The 23871-nt window shown below is 45.1% G+C and overlaps 1 protein-coding gene across 4 annotated transcripts; it reads right to left on the reverse strand.

Annotated features, from left to right (window-relative positions):
- Positions 1 to 222: 222 nt before the first annotated feature.
- Positions 223 to 23211, reverse strand: UBE2I (ubiquitin conjugating enzyme E2 I). Of its 4 annotated transcripts, none has more exons than XM_056534152.1 (7): positions 22900 to 23211; positions 8871 to 8947; positions 7556 to 7639; positions 7153 to 7225; positions 4744 to 4853; positions 4590 to 4669; positions 223 to 1366 (listed from the first exon to the last, which is right to left on the reverse strand). In XM_056534152.1, exons 2-7 carry the CDS (start codon positions 8934 to 8936, stop codon positions 1303 to 1305), a joined length of 477 nt encoding a protein of 158 aa, XP_056390127.1. In that variant the 5' UTR covers positions 8937 to 8947; positions 22900 to 23211; the 3' UTR covers positions 223 to 1302. The 4 variants fall into 4 exon arrangements, with proteins under 4 accessions (XP_056390127.1, XP_056390128.1, XP_056390125.1 ...); XM_056534153.1 differs by having other exon boundaries at positions 22858 to 23211; XM_056534150.1 differs by lacking the exon at positions 22900 to 23211 and adding an exon at positions 22599 to 22831.
- Between the last annotated feature and the right edge of the window lie 660 nt (positions 23212 to 23871).

Genomic DNA, 23871 nt, shown 5'->3' on the forward strand with positions numbered 1-23871 from the left:
AATTTCTAAGCTTTGGAAATTCTTTAGTGTGCATAGACCCTTAGTATTACTTCACAAAGAGATGTAAGATTTACTAAACATGTCAGGAGCGCTGATGGATCTTACTTCTAACCTTCACACCCTTTCATAACAGTCGAACATTTACATCACATGATTAAAAAGCGTGAAGCACAGCCTCATCCAGCCACAAAACCTATGAAAACACCACAAAGAACCAAAATCTTTACCAAAAAATCAGTCAGTTCCAATTGACTTGTTTTATTTGCATCAGGTATGGTGATACAGTGTTCATGTGATTGGCAGATCGCCAAAGATCATTATACTTACCAGGTTTAATTTTGGTTTTACTGCTGTTTATTTAAATCTGCAATTGTTTCGGGATTACAAACACATACAGTATACGGTCAGCCAATTACATCGAGATGCCAGGCTATATCATCTGTGTATCCTAGACGTCAGGAAAAAATGTACAGTTCTCTTCTCTTTTTACAGAATGCACAGAAAATAAAGTGTCAATGTCAGTTTACAAGCCAAAAAGACTTCCACCTATTATTATGGTCCTTTTCATGAAAAAGATAAAGAAACAAAAACCTTTATATAAACAGTTTATTTTAATCTAAACAGCAACACAGACAGAACGCCATATAAACACAAAAGGAAGTGATGCAGAAGCAAGAGGCTGATGGGGGGAAAAAAAAAATAAAATAAAAAAATTTCGGAGGCGCTAGGTTGCAATGACCAACCTTAGTTTTTGAGAGACCTTAAAGGAAAATTTAGGGGAGGGGATAGAAGTCATGACATTGTTTTGTTTTTGTTTATTTTTTTAATACAGCCAGCTAGAGGCTAGATATAGTTCTAAACTTTTCATTAATTTTTAAGCATGCCTGCATCAGAGAGCAAAGAAAAAAATAAAAAAAATAAACCAAAACTATAGATTACTAGTGGATTTATAGAAGTATAAAAGTTTATAATTTTACAGCAGTTGAAATACTGACATCAATATTAAAATAAAAGCAAGTTTTACATCATAACAATCAAAATACAAAAAGACTGAAGGAAGAGACCCTGTATGGAAAAAACGGGGGATATTCAGCAAATTTAGAACTCTATACAAGTGGCGAAAAATGGAAAAATGGCACACATACGACCCCCTCCCCTAAGTGACTTATTTGTATTTAGCGTCATTCAATTTTGCAAAAAAATTTGTTTTTGTAAACAAGTTCTTGCCAAACCAATCCCTTCCTTTTTTTTTTTTTAGTTTTTTTTCTTCTTATTTATTGTAAGATGCCACATTGTTGAAGCTTATGATGGTGCAAACTTCTTGGCTTGTGCTCTGACTCTTTTTTCATATTCAACTCTGTTTTGGCTGAGGAAGAAAAAGAAGAAGTATAAGAACATGGATGACCATCTAACACCAGTCAGATATAAAACATACGGAGCAGATTTATTATCAGTGGACAAAATAACGGTCGGGGTATAAATCACACAAAAGGCTACTTGGAAAGAAAGTGGGAGGAGATTTCATAGGGTACCTGCAAAGATTAACTCCTGCCTGGTCAATGGAACCTGTCAATTTCATGCTGCTTGAACCATGGCTCATTGGCACGGTACTGGCGGCTTCAACTTACCAGCCTTGACTGTGTCTCTCTTTAGTCGAACAGGTAGAAATCCATCAAGGACAAGGAGCAGGCAGAAGCCACCAGGGAATGCCCTGATAAATACTATGACAGCATGGAGAGACGCAGGTCCATGCTGGGCAGTCTGGTTACCAAGACATCCGTTAGACGTCCAATAGATAGGGGATAAGATGTTAGATCGGGGGGGGGGGGGGGGGGGATCCCCACAATCTCCGCTGCGGCTCCCCAGTCAATCTGTGCAAACTCCGCTCTGTGCCCGATGACTGGAGATGCCAGCCGCCAGACCACCTCCATGGGAGGAGATGCGACTGCTATGTACTGGCCGTCATGCCCCCCTCCCATAAACATGGAGGTGGCGTGAAGTCACTGCTGTCCGGGAGATCACAGGGGGCCCCAGTGGCGGGACACCCGCAAGCTAAAATTTTATCCCCTATCCTTTGGATAGGGCAGAGTTCCCCAAGCAGGGTGCCTCCAGCTGTTGCAAAACTACAACTCCCAGCATGACCGGACAGCCGTTGGCTGTCCGGGCATGCTGGGAGTTGTAGTTTTGCAACAGCTGGAGTCACCCTGCTTTAAACATCTGATCCCCTATCCCGGTGTTTTCAGAGCGGAGCACCCTTTAACTTCTACGCATGATTACTAAACTAATAGTCATACAGACTTATGCCGCCATTTTGTCAGGACAAGGAAGACACTGTCACAATACCACACCTACTGGAAAAAGGCAAGTAGTCATATTCCCTTATGGGGTTATTACAATTACACCCACTGAACAGACCCCTAGAGTACCAAGTGTAAGTGGGAAAATAAAGCCCTTCCTACTTTTGTGGAGATATTAATGATTATTAATTTCCTCTTAGAAGGTCTAAAAACCAAAACATCTAATACAGGTTACAAGCTGACAGATCCACTGAAAGGTCTACTGAAAGATGACACTAGGCCAAGTTCACGGAAAAACAGTCAAATCTCTTTTAAATACACTCCAGGCTAAGACCTGTCAAACAGAAGCCAATGTATACTGTACAGTACGTGTCTGGTTATCAGGAGTAGTATTCCTGGTGTTAGCACCTTGAGTAATTCAGGTCACTGCGATCGTGATGGCAATGTTGTGCTACAGATTAGTTCAAACTTTATTTCCATTAAGGCAGGTAAAAACTAGTTTCACGAGGGGACCCTCGCTTCGTCAGGGTATAAACCTGATGAAGCGAGGGTCCCCTCGTGAAACGCCTTGTTTTACCTGTTTCACCGCAAATAAAAGTAAGAGAACAAGCGCTCCATAGGGTAATACTGATACTGTGTGTGCGAGAAGGAATAGATGACTGCTCACCCTGGGTGGTTGTGTAGAATCATACACAACAATGATAAATGCGCAATGAATAACAGGTCGTCTGCTGCCCTCCGGTGAACAACAACAACTCAATAGAAAGGACTGGCTTCAATAAGGAAAACCGGCTCACACGGCGCTGACCGACAAGGACACGATATGGAGGATAAAAGTGAACTTTAAAAAAAAAAAAAAAAAAAGGGGGGGGGGGGGGGGGTACTACGGTGGAAACTTTTTTTTAAATCAGTTTGTGCCAAAAAAGTTACAGATTTGTAAATTACTTCTATTAAAAAATATCTTAAATCCTTCCAGTACTTATTAGCTGCTGAATACTACAGAGGAAATTATTTTCTTTTTGGAACACAGAGCTCTCTGCTGAATCACGAGCACAGTGCTCTCTGCTGACATCTCTGTCCATAGTAGGAGAAAACATATGCTGCTCTGGACAGTTCCTAAAATGGACAGAGATCACCGTGTTCCAAAAAGAGAATTTCCTCTGTAGTATTCAGCAGCTAATAAGTACAGGAAGGATTAAGATTTTTTTTTTTAAATAGAAGTCATTTACAAATCTGTATCTTTCTGGCACCAGTTGATTTAAAAAAAAGTTTTCCACTGGAGTACCCCTTTAATGACCCAGATGCAACACGTTATGCTGCGCAGCTTCTTCAAGCATAACAAGGTAGACTCCACAACACACTTCTAAAGGTAAGAGTTAACCCGTGGCTAGCTTGAAGATCCAATAAGAGTCACGATTAACCAATTTCTGATAGAGGTCTGCACTAGGAAGGCTGACGAGAGTTGTAGTCATGAGAGACTGTACCGGAAAATACCTCTATCAGAAACTGGTTAATCGTGACTCTTATTGGATCTGCAAGTTAGCCACGGGTTAACCCTTACCTTTAGAAGTGTGTTGTGGTGTCTACCTTGTTATGCTTGAAGATGCTGCGCAGCAAAACGTGTCGCATCCGGGTCATTTAAGTCCACTCTTATCCTCCATACCGTGTCCTGGTTGGTCAGTGCCGTGTGAGCCGGTTTTCCTTATTGAAGCCAGTCATTTTTATTCAATGCAAATAAGTGTTTGCACTAATCTGAATCACTTACATCATTGCCATCACGATCACAGTGACCCGAATTCCTCAGGCACCGTTTGAGCAACCGATTCTTCTACCCTGGAAAATGCACAAGGTGCTAACCCTAGGAATACTACTCCTATTCCAATACAGACATCGCAGATGACCGGGTTTGGACGCTGAGCTGCCACAGGAATATTTAAGTGAAATAGCGCGCTACAGACGTGCTTAACAGTGTTGTGCCTGGAGCGCAACAAATAGGTGAGTGTGATACCTTCAATCATCTGCCGCATCCTGCACATACTATTAATTTTGGTTTTGGTTTCCATCTCTATGTGCAGCAGTATTATCAACATTTTTTATTAAGGTTTAATGGCACTCTGCTGTACTGCATTTTAGCAAGAAGATTGTAGGACAGGACAAACACTACTAGTGCATAAAGTCTGCAACCACTGAAACACAGACCTATGTGCTGTACACACAAAACAAAATCATATCAGACGGTAGATCTAAGGAAGAGATGCTATTCTACAAGGACTTCCCCCACTAAATACTGACCAGTAAATTGTGTATGCCTCTGCTTGAGCTGGATCTTGTATATTTGGTTCATTTAGAAGTTCTTGTATTCCTAACAAGATCTGTGAATAGAGAGTATAGTGTCAGCTCAGCTGCAGTAAGGGGAGCAGAGGGGTGGTACAGATGCCAAGCTTACCTGTTTAATTGTGATTGCTGGCCTCCAATCCTTATCTTCTTCTAAGATAGACAGACACACTGTGCCTGAAGGATAGACATTTGGGTGGAATAAAGGAGGCTCAAATTTACCTGTACAATGAGAAAAGCATACAGATCAGAAGCAGGTTTACAGCAGAATTCTAAGCGCTGCCAGCAAAAAGGCTCAATCATCCAACAGCCATCTCTCCGGATCCTCCCATACACAAAAGTGTTTATGTGTTGTGAATGGGGGGGGCGGCGCGGGGGAGGCTGCTGCTGCTCATCTCCTGGCAAACAAAAGTATTTGTCAGTGGTACTCCAACATGCTGGATCCTTCTCACAGACCTTACCTGTTGATGGGGGAGGCCCCCCCATGTGTAATGTGAATGGGGGCCTTAAAGGGGTACTCCTGTGGAAAACTTATTTTTCTCCAAAATCAACTGGTGCCAGAAAGTCAAAAAGATTTGTAAATTATTTCTAATTTAAAAATCTTAATCCTTCTAGAACTTAGCTGCTATATGCTCTAGAAAAAGTTATGTAGTTCTTTTCAGTCTGACCTCAGTGCTCTCTGTCTGCGTCAAGTACTGCCCACAGGAGGAGAGGTTTGCTTTGGGGATTTGCTTCTACTTTGGAGAGTTCTGGACAAATCTGTTCTCTTTCTGGCATCAGTTGATTAGAAAAAAAAAAAAATTGTTTCCCACCAGAGAACCACTTTAAAGGGGTATTCAGCTTCTACAGCATTCGGAACATTTTGATCTGAACGCTGGGAGCAGGGACGTGATGTCACGCCACATCCCCTTAATGCAAGTCTATGGGAGGGGGGAGCGATGGCAGCCACGCCCCCTCCCACAGACTTGCATTGAAGGGTGTGACCATGACATCACAACCCCTCAGCCCGCACCCAGTGTTCTAAATGAACACCGGGAACTGCACAGAGATCATGGGGTCCCAGCAGCAGGGCCCCCGCGATCAGACATCTTATCCCCTATCCTTTGGATAGGGGATAGATGTCTAGGGGTGGAGTACCCATTTAAGGCTCAGACTCTATAGCATCTCCTGCAAGTATCCGTAAAACAATTGTAGCAGTATTGGAAGTAGTATTAATTGGGAATACTATTCCCAATACCTTTACAGCTTCTGTTACCGGTGATTTGTATGTACAGCGAGGAAGGGAAGGAGACACGAAGGCTGTTACCGAGATCCACAAGGACACCAAGCGAGTCTGTTGGCTATTAATGGTATCGTGTCCTCAGCACAACCTAGTCCAGTAAACTGACTACATTGTTTGCGGGGCCCCATGCACCAAGATTTACCACACTAGGAGCGCACCTTTTGGTTGCCTTTATTCTCTATCCATACAAATAATGGCATTACTGCAACTATACCAAGGTTCTTCATCCTACAAGATGACTACACCTAGTGGCTGGAGTTGTGGTGACAGCCTAAGGCTGGGTTCACACTACAGAATTTCAATTTGAAGTTCTGCTGGCAGTGAGATTCCACTGCACACTGGAGTTTGAGGCAGACTTACCGCCCAGAAAACCACCTCGATAAATTCTGCCAGAACATTGACCTCCGCTCCGCAGACATTGCAGTCTACAAGGACAGCAATGTTAGCGCTGTCCGCATTCTGAATCTCTGCCCAGATTTAACCTGGCCAGAGATTCCGCAGAGATAAGCCTATTGCCAGTCCAGGCAGTTATAAGGATTTACCAGGATTACAAAAACAGAGCCTATTTCTTAAGAAAAATAAAAAATAAATAAACACCCAGCAGCACCACACGTACCCTTAGGTTGCCTGTGGTAATGCAGCTCAACTCCACTAAGTTAATAGAATCAGGCTGTAATACCACAAACGACCTGAGGACAGCAAACCTCTCCTGCTCCAGGCAGTTCCTGACATGGACAGAGGTGTCAGCAGAGAGCACTGTGGTCAGACCGAAAGGAAATTCAAAAAGAAGAAGAACTTCCTGTGGAGCATACAGCAGCTGATAAGTACTGGAAGGATTAAGATTTTTTGATAGAAGTAATTTACAAGTCTGTATAACTTTCTGGCACCAGTTGATTTAAAAGATGTTTTTGAGTGGAGTACCCCTTTAAAGTCTTGGTAAAAAAAAGTGGACCTCTTGATCACATGCTACACCTGAAGAAGCCATGTCTGGCCTAATGTGTAATATTAGAATCTGACCTCTTTATAAAATGGGGGTTAACCCCAAATATGATGTCCATATACCCCAAAGTTCTGTAGAGCAGCAGAGCGCATTCCTTAGCATGTGCCACACTTTTCCCTAGAAGGATTGCTAGCTCCATAATGCAGCAACAAACCAAGCCAAAAGTTTGCCGTGTACCTCTGTATGACACTGGGGGCAGAGTGTGGGGCTTAGGTTTCATTAGGGAGTTGAATACTTACATTTCGGTGGCGAGGAGGGATAATCGTCCTTAAAAAGCATTCGAAGTTTAAATAATCCTCCTTCCCATGGGGTCTGTAGAACACACAGAATAAGTCAACAGGAGTACACGTCCTTAATAATTTTGCAATGTAGTACAGAAGTACTAGTACTACAAGCACTGGTGCTCTTTTTTATAGCAGTGTTTCCCCAACCAGTGAGCCTCCAGCTGTTGCTAAACTACAACTCCCAACATGCCCGGACAGCCTTTGGCTGTCCGGGCATGCTGGGAGTTGTAGTTTTGCAACAACTGGAGGCACACTGGTTGGACAACACCATTAGAACTTTTGCTATGTAAAACAAAATCTAAAAAAAAACACAGCATCAATGAAGCTAGAAGAGAAATTTAGAAAAGTTCAGTCTTACCCCTTTCTTGCCTGGAATAGCACACTCCCAGTTCATCAAATTCATTGTGCCATCTGGATTTTTTGTTGGTACTGCAACAAACCCCTAAAGGGAAAAAAATAAAAAGAAATAAATAATTAAAAAAAGGTATAATAATAATTAAAAAGAAACATTTATAAAACTAAACGCATCGTAATGCTAGGGTTAGTAACCCCTTAAAAAAAAACTTCAGTTTTTCGCTTTTTCCTCCTTACCTTTTAAAAAATCATAACCCTTTAAATTTTCCACCTAAAAATCCATATTATGGCTTATTTTTTGCGTCACCAATTCTACTTTGCAGTGACATTAGTAATTTTACCCAAAAATTCACGGCGAAACGGAAAAAAAATAATAAATCATTGTGCGACAAAATCGAAGAAAAAAAATGCCATTTTGTAACTTTTGGGGGGCTTCCGTTTCTACGCAGTGCATATTTCGGTAAAAATGACACATTCTGTAGGTCCATACGGTTAAAATGATACCCTACTTATATAGGTTTGATTTTGTCCCACTTCCGGAAAAAATCATAACTACATGCAGGAAAATGTATATGTTTAAAAATGTCATCTTCTGACCCCTATAACTTTTTTTATCAGTATGATTTTTGTTTAGAAATACAAGAACTTCTAAATGAACCAAATATACAAGAGAGGCATACAGAGGCACACACAATTTACTGAATAATACGCTTTTTTGGACTTTGGAATTTTTTTGCGCGTACGCCATTGACCGTGCAGTTTGATTAACGATATATTTTTATAGTTCGGACATTTACGCACGCGGTGATACTACATATGTTTATTGTTTTTTTTTTTTTTAACACTTTTTTTATGGGAAAAGGGGGGTGATTCAAACTTTTATTAGGGAAGGGGTTAAATGACCTTTATTAACACTTTTTTTTTGCAGTGTTATAGCTCCCATAGGGACCTATAACAATGCACACACTGATCTCTCATGCTGATCACTGGTGTGTATTAACACGCCTGTGATCAGTGTTATCGGCGCTTGACTGCTCCTGCCTAGATCTCAGGCACGGAGCAGTCATTTGTCGATCGGACACCGAGGAGGCAGGTAAGGGCCTTTAAGCTGTTCGGGACGCAGCAATTTCACCGCGGTGGTCCCGAACAGCCCGACTGAGCCGGGATACTTTCACTTTAAAGGGTTAATACCGCACATTGCCGCAATCGGTGATGTGTGGTATTAGCCACGGGTCCCGGCAGTTGATGAGCGCCGGGACCAACGCGATGTGATGCGGAGTCGCAGTTGTTAAGGGGTTAAAGTAAGAGACGAAACTTACAAAAGGATGGTCTTTTCTCCAAGCTTTCCTCTCCTGCGCAAGTCTGCTCAGGGCTATGCCAGACATAGTTTGGGTTCCTGTAATATAAAAGCGCAGGGTTATCATCTCACAAGGAACAGATACTAAATCAGATTTTATGTGTCATCGCCATCTAGTGGCCAGTGCGCCAACCGTAAGAATTAATTATAGCAGATTTACATCTAGATTAGAAGTTTCCTCAGTGTCGGCAATTGAAACCTTAAAGGGGTTATCCAGGAAAAAAAAGATTTTTTTTATACATCAACTGGCTCCAGAAAGTTAAACAGATTTGTAAATTACTTCTATTAAAAAATCTTAATCCTTCCAATTAGGGATGTCCCGATACCATTTTAAATTTTTTTAAATTTTTTATTTTTTAGACCGAGTACCGCTACTTTAATTCTAGTACGAGTACTTTTATTTTAAAGGGAATCTGACCCCAGGGTGACGCAGTTTCTGGCGCTGTTTACCGTATGATATGTAGGTTCCTTGTTGTGTACAATAGAGGCGGCTGCTGTAGTATGAGCCAAGATTTCTCTCTTCTCCATTGGACAGAACAAGGAATTTGCATTGGCGGCAAAACCGATGTCTCTCGAGCGATTGCTCTGATTACCACATCAGCAGTGGTAGAACCTGACCTATCTACCTATAAATTCAAGTTCATGCAGGTGACTCTGCTGTAAGATTGTCTTTAATAGTAGGTAGTATCCCCTTGCAGACACAGCAGCAGCCCCCTGGCAGTCATTAGTAGCAGCCCCCCCATAGACAGCAGCTGAGCCCCCCCTCCCCTTTAGACAGCAGAAGGGTCCAATCCCCGCCCGCCCCCCCCCCCCCCCCCCCGCTTAGACATTAGTAGCAGCCCCCTCCTTGCAGGCAGCTCACCTCCTCTGTCGGGTGCTGGTGCTGCTGCCCTGTTCTCCTATCCTCTGGTCCGCATCATGTCGTCCTATGGAGGAGCATGTGACATACACATCACTCTGCTTCCTCTGTAGCGTTACACTGGGCGCAGGGGATGAGGCGGAGTAACGTGTGTGTCACATGCTTCTCCATGGAACCACTATGGTACGGACCGGAGGACGGGGCAGCAGAGCGGCACCAAGTATCAAGGGCAATAAACGAGTCCCCGATACCATGCAAATGGCTAGTATCGGCCCCGATACCAGTATCGGTATATCCCTACTTTCAATAATTATCAGCTGCTGAAGTTGAGTTGTTCTTTACTGTCTGCCAACAGTGCTCTCTGCTGACATCTCTGCCAGTCTCGGGAACTGCACAGAGTAGAAGAGGTTTGCTATGGGGATTTGCTTCTACTCTGGACAGTTCCCGAGACAGGTGTCCAAGCACTTGGGCAGAAAAGAACAACTCAACTTCAGCAGCTCATTACTGGAAGCATTAAGATTTTTTAATAGAAGTAATTTACAAATCTGTTTATCTTTTTTTTTATATCAAAAAGTTAGATCTATCTATAAGTGCTACTAAACCTCTCCCCTATCCGCAGGATAGAGGATAAAGGTCTGATCGCTGGGACACAACACCCCCCCCCCCCCCCCCCCCCAGCAGAGTTACTGTGTGTGATGTTTTGCAGTCAGCTGCAAACAAATATGCCCGCTCCATTCATCTCTACGAGTGTCTCCTATATCAGCTGACATGTGGGGTACGAAATGCGCTGTAGCAGCGCAGAGCCGGGCCCCATACAGAAGATTGCGGGGTCCCATGGTTTGATCCCCTGCGATCAGACATTAAACCTGAGCACCGTACAGTTTGTAGTAGCTGTGCCTGATACTGAAGCTCTCAGCCAAAATAGGACTGAGCTGTAATACCAGAAGCAGCCACAACAAAGTATGGAGCAGTATTCCTTATAAGTAATGAAGAGGCAACTGATCGGTGGGGGGTGAATCGAATACCATTAGGGAATTACAAGTTTATAAAAGGGACTGCCATGTTTTGTGACCGGACATGTGGAAATCCTATAGCCTGACGCCCGGGACAAGTAGTTTTGGGCACCGGGCAGGTGAATTGTTTATAGATTTAGCCCTGTATCGGGCAGGGCCGGACAGACTTCACCCTTATTTTTCTTTAATGTCGGTGTGAGGTGCAGGAGCGGATGGAAGTCTACACCTCACAGGAGCGCTCAGAGTGTATGGAGGGGGCGGCGGCCTCCAGCTGACTGCAGAGCCCCCTTATCTCCCCTCCCGGAGGATGGACGGAGCTCAGAAGACACAGCAGGGGGAGAGAAAGGATGTAGACAGCTCCGTGCACAGCTCCATCCCCCGCACACAGCTCTATCCCTCCCCCTACCCTGCTCTCTGTCTAGACAGGACCTAATCCACCACGGGGAGGTTGCTTGTTTGCACAGGGAAAACACAGAGCGGGGGGGAGGGGAGGGGGAGGACGGAAATCTCACCTCACACCGGCGGTGACTACAGCTCTGATGTCCACTCATGGCGGCTTAGGTGAGGAGGCCGAGAATACAGGCGGCGGCAGGAAGGGTGATTGTATATGTAGGGTGGGAGTGTATGTGTGATGTGTATGTAATGTATGATGGAGGGGGGGGGGCAGCGGAGGTGTATGTATGATGTGTGCATATGTATGGTTGGTGTATATCAGTGTTTCCCAACCAGGGTGCCTCCAGCTGTTGCAAAACTACAACTCTCAGCATGCCCTGGGCATGCTGGGAGTTGTAGTTTTGCAACAACTGGAGGCACCCTGGTTGGGAAACACTGGTGGATATGTATGGTGTAAGTGTATGTGTGTATGATGTGTGTATAATGTCTAAGTGTGATGTGTATGTATGTGTGTATGATGTGGGGGGGGCAGCGGTGGGTGTATGTATGATGTGTGTATATGTATGGTGTGAGTGTATGTGTGTATAATGTCTAAGTGTGATGTGTATGTATGTAATGTATGATGTGGGGGGGCAGCGGTGGGTGTATGTATGATGTGTGTATATGTATGCTGTGAGTGTATGTGTGTATGTAATGTATGATGTGGGGGGGGCAGTGGCGGGTGTGTGTGTATGTATGTATGTATGTATGATATGGGGGCAGTGGCTGGTGCATGTATGATATGTGTATGCATGAATGTTTTGGATAGGAGCGGACTGTCATGTCGGGCATTAGGGCAGTCGAGCCATCTAATTTTATTTATTTTTAGTGGCCCCCGCACTAAATTGCACCCCCAGAATCCCGCCCCCTTCATACTCACCCGACGACCAAGAGCCCCACGGATGCACACAAACACACCCGAACCAAAACTACAACTCCCAGCATGTTGGACCATAACCTAAACTGTAGAACTATAAAGTGCAACATGCTGGGAGTTGTAGTTTTGGTTCGGGTCAGCTGCAGAGCCATAGGCTGCATCAGGGCATGCTGGGTGTTGTAGTTACTAACTGCAATTCCCTGTATTCCTTGACACAGCCTATGGCTCTGCAGCTGACACAAACCAAAACTACAACTCCCAGCATGTCCTACAATAACCTTAACTGTACTATACAGTGCAACATGCTGCAACACCCACAGAACCATAGGCTGTATCAGGGCATGCTGGGAGTTGTAGTTATCTAGTAACTAAATGCAACTTCCAGCATTTTCTGACACAAAATGCACCATATAAACTGGAGAAGCAGACCCCCCCCCCCCCCCCCCCCCCAGTAACACATAAGTCCCTATTGAGACTGAAAAAAAGTGATTAAAATATTGTAGAAAGTGCGTATACATGTGAATAAGCCCCTTTCCTAATAAAAGTTTCCAATTTTCTTTAAATAAAAATAATGCACAAAAATAAACATAAGTGGTATCGCTGCATGTGGAAATGTCCAGACTATTAAAATATAATGTTAATTAAACCGTACGGTGAATGGTGTAAATGTAAAGAATAGTCCAGAATTGCTCATTTTTGGTCACTTTATATGAGAAATTTTTTATAAGGTGATCAAAAAGTTACATCTAGACTTTTCTGGTCTTGTCTCGGGCGTAAGAGGAGCTACAGCTCTCCCGCCACTAATAGCCCGGCATGCTGCGATCGCCTATTAAACCATTAGATCACCGCTGTCAGCAGTGTCTAAAGGATCTTATATCCATCCCTGGTGGTCTAGTGGGGGGGGGGATGGGATCAGACTATTCTGGTAGATAAAATAATTTCCACCAAGACAAGTGGATTTTCTTGAGGGACAAGTAGATTGTGTTCCGCTTTAGTCCCTTGGACAAGTAGTTTTTTTTTTATATTTCCACACCCCTGTAAGAGTCACCTGGCCATGGTTGATATGTTCTGCATTACCGTACAACCAAAGACTCCTTCAGCTGTTGCAAAACTACAACTCCCAGCATGTACCTCCACAACAGCTGGAAGTACCCTGGTTGGGGAAACACTGATCTCCATCTTATGGGGTTCAAGTATCAGCAGCTCAACTTCTCTTAATAGCAATGCTGTAAAGCGGTAACCAACTGGGGTGCCTCCAGGTGTTGCAAAACTACAAGTCCCAACCATAGGCTGTCCGGGCATGCTGGTAGTTGTAGTTTTGCAACATCTGGAGGCACCCCGGTTGGGAAACACTGCCTTAAGACTTTGCTGCAGTGACTATACATGAGATATCTCCATATAAAGCGCTCAGAGAGGCCACCAAGTCAGTGACGTCCTGGAGGAAAGCCACCGCTCCAGCATCAGGCAAGCCTTTTAAAGGGGTACCCCGGTGGAAAACTATTCCTCCCCCTTCAACTGGTTCCAGAAAGTTAAACAGATTTGTAAATTTCTATTAAAAAATCTTAACCCTTCCAGTACTTGTATACTACAGAGGAAGTTGTGTAGTTCTTTCCTGTCTGACCACAGTGCTCTCTGCTGACACCTCTGTCCGTGTCAGAAACTGTCCAGGAGTAGGAGAGGTTTGTTATGGGGATTTGTTCCTGTTCTGGACAATTCCTGACAGACAGAGGTGTCAGCAGAGAGCACTGTGGTCAAAACAGAAAAAGAACAAACCTTCCTCTGTAGTATACAGCAGCTGATAAGTACGGGAAGGATTAAGATTTTATAATAGAAGTAATGGCTGGCAGCCATTCATATGAAAAACATTTTTTTCACCAGGGTACCCCTTTAAATCCTTCCTTCTCTAGCACTAGTCTGTCCTGTTCTATGGAGTTTCTCTCATGCAAATCTTTCCGGTTTTAGCAAAGTTCTTCCAGATCTCCAAGCAGGAAGTCCTTAGGCTAAGTACACATCACCACTGACCTGTTTTGGGTCTATTAGGCTCTTATTTTGCAGGTCAGAGCACAACATGCACTGCCAGATCCAATCATTTTTTTTTAAATAGAGTGTCGGGTGTCCATTGTTTTAGGAGAGTTAATGGTGGAGAAAAATACCGGACATGCAGTATTTTCTCCTCCCAACTCCAGTGTATTTTTGCAGTGGAGCTCCCTATAGACGAGCACAGTGGTGATGTGAACGAGGCCTTACTCTACAACCGTGCACCAAAAAATAAAAAAATCATCATTTTTACATGTTCTGCTAGGGCATTGTTTCCCAACCAGGGTGCCTCCAGCTGTTGCAAAACTACAACCCTGTAGCTGTAGTTTTGCAACAGCTGGAGGCACCCTGGTTGGGAAACACTGTGCTAGGTGGAAGACAGAACCTACAGTAGTATCATACATTAGTCAGCCCATTACCCATCTGCCCTGTCCTCACAGCTCATTGGATACTATATGTACTTCCTACACTTGTTAATTCTCAATATTGGGTACTCCAGCTTAGGCTGCGTTCACACTAGGGATCAACTGATATTGATTTTTTTAGGACTGATACCGATAATCTGTGACCTTTCAAGCCAATTTATACCGATAATCCGGCATAAGTTATAAGCTATTACCATCCCCCGCAGAAGATCAATGATTTAAAGCGGGCACTTTAAGTCAGTGAACTGCAGTGGCTTGTGTGGGGCCAGAGACCGCCACCTGCTTCTCTCCCCCTGCCTTTCCTGGGGTCCTGAGTCCGACCACCGCCACTGCTCAATCCAACCCCCCCGCCCCCCCCCTGCCTATCCTCTGGCCAGAGACCACCGCCGTCACCTGCTTTTCTCCCCCTTCCTGTCCTGAGTCCAACCACTGCCCCATTGCCTCCCCAATCACCAGTTTTATAATTACCTGTTCCCAGGGTCCGCGCTACTTCTGGCTCCGACGGCGTCCTGAGCTGTCACTGTGTGCTGGGCCACTGACTGACGTCACTCGTCATTGTGAAGCACACAGCAACGGCGCAAGACCCCGCAGGAGCCAGAAGTAGCGCAGACCCCGGGAACAGGTAATTATAAAACTGGTGATTGGGGAGGCAATGGGGCAGTAGCAGTCTCTGGCCGGGGCATTATCGGCAAGGTAATTGCCGATACCAATAATTTCCAAAATCGTGAATATCGGCCAGACCGATAATCGGTAGATCCCTACTTCACACCCACGTTTTTGAAAATACCGTTCCCATATACGCTTTTAATTTGAAAACCGTATGCATTGACTCTCCATTGAAAACCATATGCCAAACGATGCATCCGGTTGTGTCCGTTTTACACCCTGTAAGGTTTTGGTCAGTTTTTTTTTCCCGTACCCAAAACCGTAGCCTTTTTTTTTTTTTTTTTTATACATGGGAGTCAATGGGAACCATACAGAACTGTATTTGTGTACGGTTCCACCCGATTTTTGACTTTGCAGTTTTTTTCCCCCCTGGAATTAATTCATAAAGTTAAAATTTATTCATAAATGGTGTAAAAAGTTAGAAACACTTTCTTAAAAAATAAAAAAATAAAACGATGCAACCGGACATTTTTCAAACTGTATACGGATTAAATTTTTTACACATTTTGATACAGTTTAGTCCGGTTTTGAAGAATCCGTTAAGCAAAAACCTGATACGGGAACTGTATTGCAAAAACGTGGTGCGAACCCAGCCTTAGCATCCCATACAAACCCTGATATAATCGCCATGTCTAGGGTACAGAAGAGCTAGGACTTAAATGTCAAAGTAATTTCTGCTTTACTTTTTGCTGTCCTCTAGGACTTCTGAGGTCTATATTACAAGTAGCCGGCTTTGGCCCTCCTCTCCTCCTGCCCCAGGTCATACAGGCTCTTCCGTCACTAAGACCATCCTGCACGGAATTAAGCTGTCCTTGCATTTCTCTTTTTCTCTCTCCACTGAAGAGTCAGACGTCAGCATGGAATTTCCATTGGAGAGATTACCCTTTAATCCTTATGCAGAGGAATGTCAGGGTCCAGTCATGCATGTATATGGGATGTGCTTGGATTGGGGTGACCGGTGAAAGCTGATCGCTCCATGCACCAATGTTTATATGACAAAGGGATAAGCAGTTGTCATACACCTCTAGTGGCCACCTACCACTCCCCCTGACATCTGCTAATAGGGATAGTCATAGGGCCTGTATAGCAACCAGATCGCTTCTTTTTTGAAAAGGCCTCTGAAAACTGAAAGCAGCGATCTGATTGGTTGCTATGGGCAACTCAGCAACGTTTCCTCTGGACAGGTTTTGATAAATTTCCCCATTATTATGTCCACAGTTTATACCGCGTCGCCACCGATATGTGGGGATATAGAAAATGGTCATCTACAAGTATATTCTAGTTCCTGATCCCTTCACTATGAATAAGGAGCTTGTATGTCCTCCCCATGTTTGTGAGTTTCCTCCCACATAAGGAAGTAGATTGATAGGATTGGTATATGGTGCCAAGTGGAATTTTTTTATTTTATTTTTTAAATCAAAGTTAAAACAGATTTGTAAATTACCGTATTTTTCGCCGTATAAGACGCACTTTTTCTTCCCCAAAACTGGGGGGAAAAAGTCGGTGCGTCTTATACGGCGAATACACCAATATCGCGGCGGTCCCTGCGGCCATCAACGGCCGGGACCCGTGGCTAATACAGGACATCACCGATCGCGGTGATGCCCTGTATTAACGCTTCAGACGCGGCGATCAAAGCTGACCGCCGCGTCTGAAGGGAAAGTGACACTAACCCGGCTGTTCAGTCGGGCTGTTCGGGACCGCCACGATTTCACCGCGGTGGTCCCGAACAGCCGAGTTAGTGCTTACAGGACACCGGGAGGGACCTTACCTGCCTCCTCGGTGTCTTCTCCGTTCAGGGATCCCCTGTATGGCCGGCGCTCTCCTTCCTCGTCATCACGTCGTCGCGTCCGTGCGTGCGTAACGACATGATGGCGGCGATGGAGAGCGAGGATACCCGGCCGGCAGCAGAGACGTTCCGGAGCAAAAGGGACACGGCGACAGCGATTGAGCGACATCCAGGGCAGCGGTGACTGGGCCGGAGCGGCGGGGACACGTGAGTGCTACCTGCTATGCAGTGGTCTTCAATCTGCGGACCTCCAGATGTTGCAAAACTACAACTCCCAGCCGTTGGCTGTCCGGGCATGCTGGGAGTTGTAGTTTTGCAACATCTGGAGGTCCGCAGATTGAAGACCACTATTGGGTTCAAAATCTTTAATTTTTTTAGATTTTGCACCTAAAAATAGGGTGCGTCTTATACACCGGTGCGTCCTATAGGGCGAAAAATACTGTACTTGTATTAAAAATCTTTAACCTTCCAGTACTTTTAAGCAGCCGCTACAGAGGAAATTATTTTCTTTTTGAATTTTTTTTTTTTGTCTTGTCCACAGTGCTCTCTGCTGACACCTGATGCCCGTTTAAGGAACTGTCCAGAGCAGGAGAAAATCCCCATTGCAAACCTATGCTGCTCTGGACAGTTCCTGATACTGGGCATCAGGTGAGAGAGCACTGTGGACAAGACAAAAAAATAAAATAAAAAAAAATAAAATAAAAAAAATATGAATTTCTTCTGTAGCATACAGCTGCTAGTAAGTACTGGAAGGATAAAGATTTTTTTTTTTTAATATAAGTCATTTACAAATCTGTCTGTCAAATCTGTCAGTTGATCAAAAAAAATAAATAAATAAATAATTTCACCGAGTACCCCTTTAAACCTTTGTAAAAGGGGGTATATAGGATGGGTTCTTCATTATTTTTTTTCCCCTCTTGTATTTTGCAATGGGATTGAATTATTTTTGGAAAATTACGTTTTTTTTTAAGCTTTTTTTGGCCTTATGTTCTATTACCAGGATGGCCTTTAAGAAATCTCTCCCATAAGCAACTGTGCATAGAGAGACAGAACTCCACTCATTACACATGTTCTGCAGGCGCCACCTGTAGTTCGTTGTGGGAACTGTTCCCAAGGAGAAAAAAATATATAAAAATGTTTTATTGAAAGTGCTATTCTGCTAACATTAGACAACCATTTGAAGGGCAACTCCTCAATATAACAGCTTTCACTGGAATAGTACTAATGTATCCAAGACTCCCACATATTCAGCTCTATAACTCTGTCGCATCACTAACTTATTTTGTTATCCTAAAAGAACTCTATAAAGCAGCATTTCCCCAACCTGTATACCTCCAGCTGTTGAAAAACTACAACTCCCAGCATGCCCAGACAGCCACTCAATGCTACGATCATCAGTAAGGCCCCTTTCACACTATACATTCATCTGTTTTAAAGGGGTACTCCGTACCCCTAGACATCTTATCCCCTATCCAAAGGATAGGGGATAAGATGTCAGATCGTGGGGGTCCCGCTGCTGGGGACCCCCTGGATCACCGCTGCTGCACCCACCTGTACGGCTTCCACCTCACACTGGCAACGCTGGAGGCTTCGGATCCCGACCACAATGGCGGACCAGCGTAATGTCACGACTCCGCCCCGTGTGAAGTCACGCCCCGCCCCGTCCCATAGACTTGCAATGACGGACCTCCCATAGAATTGCATTGAGGGGGTGGGGCATGACGTCACACGGGGCGGAGTCGTGACGTCACGCTGGTCCGCCATTGTGGTCGGGATCCGAAGCTTCCAGCGTCGGGCCCCCGGCGATCTGACATCTTATCCCCTTTCCTGCGGAGTACCCCTTTAAAGATCCGTTATAATGTGCCGTTATGAAAACCCTGAAAATCGACCATTACAAAATCCCATTATAGTCTATGGGATTTTTATATTTACGAGAGAAAGAACGGAAGAAATAGCGCCTGCACCATTTCTCACATCACAAAATCACCTCCGTTATTAATAACAGACTATGATGGGTTAAAAACGTTTAATGTAAAAATCCCATAGACTATAATGGGATTTTGTAATGGCCGATTTTAAGGGTTTTCATAACGGAACATTATAACGGGTCTTTAAAATGGATGAATTTTATAGTGTGAAAGGGGCCTAAGGAAACCGATCAGCAACCCCACAGGGGAAAGGGGCACTCCGGTGGAAAACTTTTTTTTTTTATTTACTTTTTTAAGTCAACTGGTGCCAGAAAGTTAAACAGATTTATAAATGACTTCTATTAAAAAATCTTTACCCTTCCAGTACTTTTTAGCAGCTGTATGCCAGAGGAAATTCTGCTCTTTTTGAATTTCTTTTTTGTCTTGTCCACAGTGCTCTCTGCTGACACCTGCTGCCCGTGTCAGGAACTGTCCAGAGCAGCATAGGTTTGCAATAGAGATTTTCTCCTGCTCTGGACAGTTCCTGACACGGACAGCAGGTGTCAGCAGAGAGCACTGTGGACAAGACAAAAAGAGAAATACAAAAAGTATAGAATTTCCTCTGTAGCAAACAGCTGCTAAAAAGTACCGGAAGGCTAAAGATTTTTTTAATAGAAATAATTTACAAATCTGTTTAACTTTCTGGCACCAGTTAATTTAGGGTGGGTTCCCGCCTGGAGTATTTTGCTGCTGCATATTTTCCTACCTATTGCCTTCAATGGGAAATAAAATATGCAGCAGCAGCAACTACGCTGCAAAATACGCCAGGTGGGGAAAAAAATAAATAAATAAATAAAAGTTTTCCACTGGAGTACCCCTCTAAGTATGTTGCATAGTGTTTTCCAACCAGGGTGCCTCCAGCTGTTGCAAAACTACAACTCCTAGCATGCCCGGACAGCCAAAGGCTGTCCAGGCATGCTAGGAGATGTAGTTTTGCAACAGCTGGAGGCACCCTGGTTGGAAAACACTGATGTTGCAGGTGGGATGGGACGGTCACACGTTATACCTGCAGGTCCTGCAAATCCTGCACTACATGCTCAGTCCTCTGCTCTTTGTAGGTCCCAGCAAAAAGCAGCCTAAGCCTGAAGCCTGAAGCCCCTTTCATCTCACCCGTCATCCAGTGCGCAGAAAAGCTTATTGGGAGGAGCTGGACACTAGAGTCATGCTGTGTGCAGCCTTTAGTGTCCGACTCCTGGCTACACTCCCACTGACTCCTCTTCCCCCATAAATGTAGGTCAACTTAACAGTGCACCAGATGCAGTGGAACGGTGACAATGCTGCATCCATGTGCCGGTTATGCCCGTCCTAAAGGTTACTTACTCCTATAGAATACTGTCTGACCCAAGTGCATAGTGCCCGGTGCACACATAATGACGTGTTTTGTACTGCATGACTTCCTATAGTACCCGAGAGGGCATATGCCATTTGGGAGACTAGAATGGCTAGGTAAAAAAATGTCTTACTTAGCTTTCCCAAACTCCTGAATGGCACTTCAGCTTATAGCTGTGTGTGACAGTACAAGGTCTGAATGGCACACATGGCTTTCCCAGGTTCCTGAATGGTACATTTGCATAGAAGAGAAACCACATGGCCACCATTACTACTAGCCCATAATGCAGTATTTCCCCAACCAGGGTGCCTCCAGCTGCTTAAAAAAAAAAAAAAAAAAAAACAGCTGGAGGCACCCTGGTTGGGAAACCCTGCCATAATGTTGGAAGGAGCAGGCGGGATTGGACACATAGCGGGAGGTATTTTCAGAAACTTATCAGGGGTAGGTTCTACTTCGGAGAAAGGGATGTACTTTACACCGCTGTACAGTAGACCCTCTATTCCAGTGTTCTTCAACCTGCAGACCTCCAGATGTTGCAAAACTACAACTCCCAGCATGAATGGACAGCCAAATTGTAGTTTTGCAACACCTGAAGTTCCACAGGTTGAAGACCACTGCTCTATTTCACTACAGATCTCCTTACTGGGGTATGTGACAATCTAATCCATACTAGTGATTCTTTAAAGGGGTACTCCCGTTGAAAACTTTTTTTTTTTTTAAATCAACTGGTGCCAGAAAGTAACAGATTTGTAAATTACTTCTATTAATAAAAAAAAAATCTTAATCCTTCCAGTACATTTTATGGGCTGTATACTACAGAGGAAATGCTTTACTTTTATGGATTTCTCTGACATCCTGACCAGTGCTCTCTGCTGACCTCTACTGTCCATAGCAGTATGTTTGCTATGTTTTTTCCTGCTCTGGACAGCAGAGGTCAGCAGAGAGCACTGTGGTCATGACAGAGAAATCCAAAAAGATAAACATTTCCTCTGTAGTATATAGCCCCTAAAAAGTACTGGAAGGATTAAGATTTTTTTTTTATAGAAGTAATTTACAGATCTGTTTAACTTTCTGGCACCAGTTGATTAAAAAAAAAAAAAAAAGTTTTCCACAGGAGTACCCCTTTAACAGGATCAGGCATGTGTCATTGGAAGTGATCCTATAGCCAGGTGTGACAATTCTGCTGGGCACTAGCATAGGCCTACATAAAGGGGGCACCACCAGGCAATGACACGGGGCCAGTCCTGACACTTAACATGAAAGATGCCTGGGAGCCCTAACACAAAGGGGCACAGGGAGACCCATTGCCTGATGGAAGGTGCCCAGGAGCTCTGCCAGCCAATGCTAAGGTGCTCAGGAGACCCAATACCAAAGGGCCTGAGAACACCAAGGGACTGCCCAGGAGGCCCACTGCCCATCACTAAGGGACTGCCCAGGAGGCCCACTGCCCATCACTAAGGGACTGCCCAGGAGGCCCACTGCCCATCACTAAGGGACTGCCCAGGGACCCCCATCTCCCTACACTAAGGGTCCAAGAGACCACCTGCCCAATGTAAAGGGACTGGGAGCTCCCACCACCCAACACTAAGGTGCCCAGGAGACCCACTGCCCAACACTAAGGGGCCCAGGAGCCCCAATGCCAACCTCAGTTTCCCACCACTAAGGGGCCCAGGAGGCCCACTGCCCACCACTAAGGTGCCCAGGAGCCCACTGCCAAGCTCAGTTTCCCACCACTAAGGGGCACTGGCAGCCAATGGCACAGAGCCCAGGAATCCCCCTGGCCAATGAGGAGGGGCACAGCACCCAGTAACATGTGCACATTGTGGAGTTACTATGGAGGAAATTCCCTGCTCTCTGGGATATCCTCCTCACTGACAGCTGAGCAGGGCGCCCCCTAGCCATGTGGAGGAGCCGAGGATAACATGCTCCCGCCCCGGTCACCTCCACCCATAGGAATGAATGAGGGGGAAAACGGCGGGGAGCCGTCCTCCACCTCACGGTACCGGCTGCGGGCCGCTTCCCTCATAAGGGAGGGGGGAGCCCCGGGTCACGATGCGGCCGCCCCCGCCCGTGCCGGGGAGGAAGCTCCGCTGTGTGGGGCCCTCCGCTCTCCGGCCCCCGGGAGCCGCTCACCTGCTGTGGCTTCACCCCCTGACAATCCGGGCTCCGCGGCGGCGACTGCTCTTTGTGTCGGGACAAAGCCCCTGAAGTTTCCCTCCTGAAGCAGCACTGAACCTGACCCAGACTAAATAGGACCTCATGTCACTAGGACCCCAGCCGCGGGGCTGCCCTCACCTCTGCCTGCGCGAGGGGGGAAAACCCCGCCAAAGCCCCAGCCGACTCCTACCCCACCCAGCAGGAGGCGCTCACGGTATAAAAACCGTCCCTTCACAGTCCACATAACCAGCGCTGACCACTATAGAGCGGAGGCGGCACCGGCACTCTGCAACGGACTCCAATATGTCTTCAAAGCCGGGAAAACGCGTTATAAAACAAACCTAAAATATCAATAAAAATCGATTTATATCGCACAGATATAGTATCGCTGACTAACCGGATAGAGGCGAGAGACGAAACAGAGAGACAAAAATCTTACAGGCAAATCCGTGGACAGCTATGCGCTTAAAGGAGCCGCGCTCTAAAAATAAGGGACCGTCTACAAAGTGCCGGTAGGGACGAACGACTAGGCCGCAAGGAGTGTGTAACGAGCCGCAGCTCGGAGCGTGACTGACAGAACCGCCTAAAACCTCGATATATCAGCAGGAGGTACGTCCAGCCACCGATATATATCGAAGGACGGAGCCGGGGACGAGATTTATTGGCCGAACTGGGCCGTGGGGCCTAAAATGGCTCAGGGTTTTTTTCCACCACACGGAATGGAAAGTAGGACGGGGACGGAGAAAGCCGCGCTGTGATTGGTGGAACGGGCAGGGAGGGGGAGGGGACGAGGAGCGGCCGGCCAATGGGAGGAGGTGTAACAAAGCGCGAGTGTGTGCTGGAGAGAGGAGAGTGGAGGAGTGAGGATGGTCCCTAAGTGCTGCCTGATGGAAATTATGTCATGTGAGCCCCAGTGTAGGGGAGGCATGGAGGGAGCCTGTGCTGAGCTGCAGGGCCGGAACAATGTGCTGCACAGGATAGAATTATACTAAACAAAGAAGAAGGAGAATTATTCTAAATATTACACAAAATAAATTAGCATAAATAAAAAAATATTTAATGGGTGAATCTATACGTGTGTGTGTGTGTGTGTATATATATATATATATATATATATATATATATAATATATAATCAATGTCTATGAATGTATGTATATTCCAGCATAACTTCTATACCGCTGGAGATATTAAGTTGAAACGTTGTATACTTGTTACTTATATGAATATACAGGGTTAAATCAGCCCTAACAACCACCTTATGCAAGGATGGTATTTTTTTTGCCTGAAGTGCTATGCAAGTATATAGGACTTCTGGTACATCCCCTGATTGCGTTATTCTCGGGCTGCAGAGATTGTCCGGGACTTTTATACATCCTGCCGACTGTCCGGCAGACAGGTGGAGAGAATAG

The sequence above is a fragment of the Hyla sarda genome, chromosome 8, assembly GCF_029499605.1.
Source record: "Hyla sarda isolate aHylSar1 chromosome 8, aHylSar1.hap1, whole genome shotgun sequence".
Taxonomy (NCBI): domain Eukaryota; kingdom Metazoa; phylum Chordata; class Amphibia; order Anura; family Hylidae; genus Hyla; species Hyla sarda.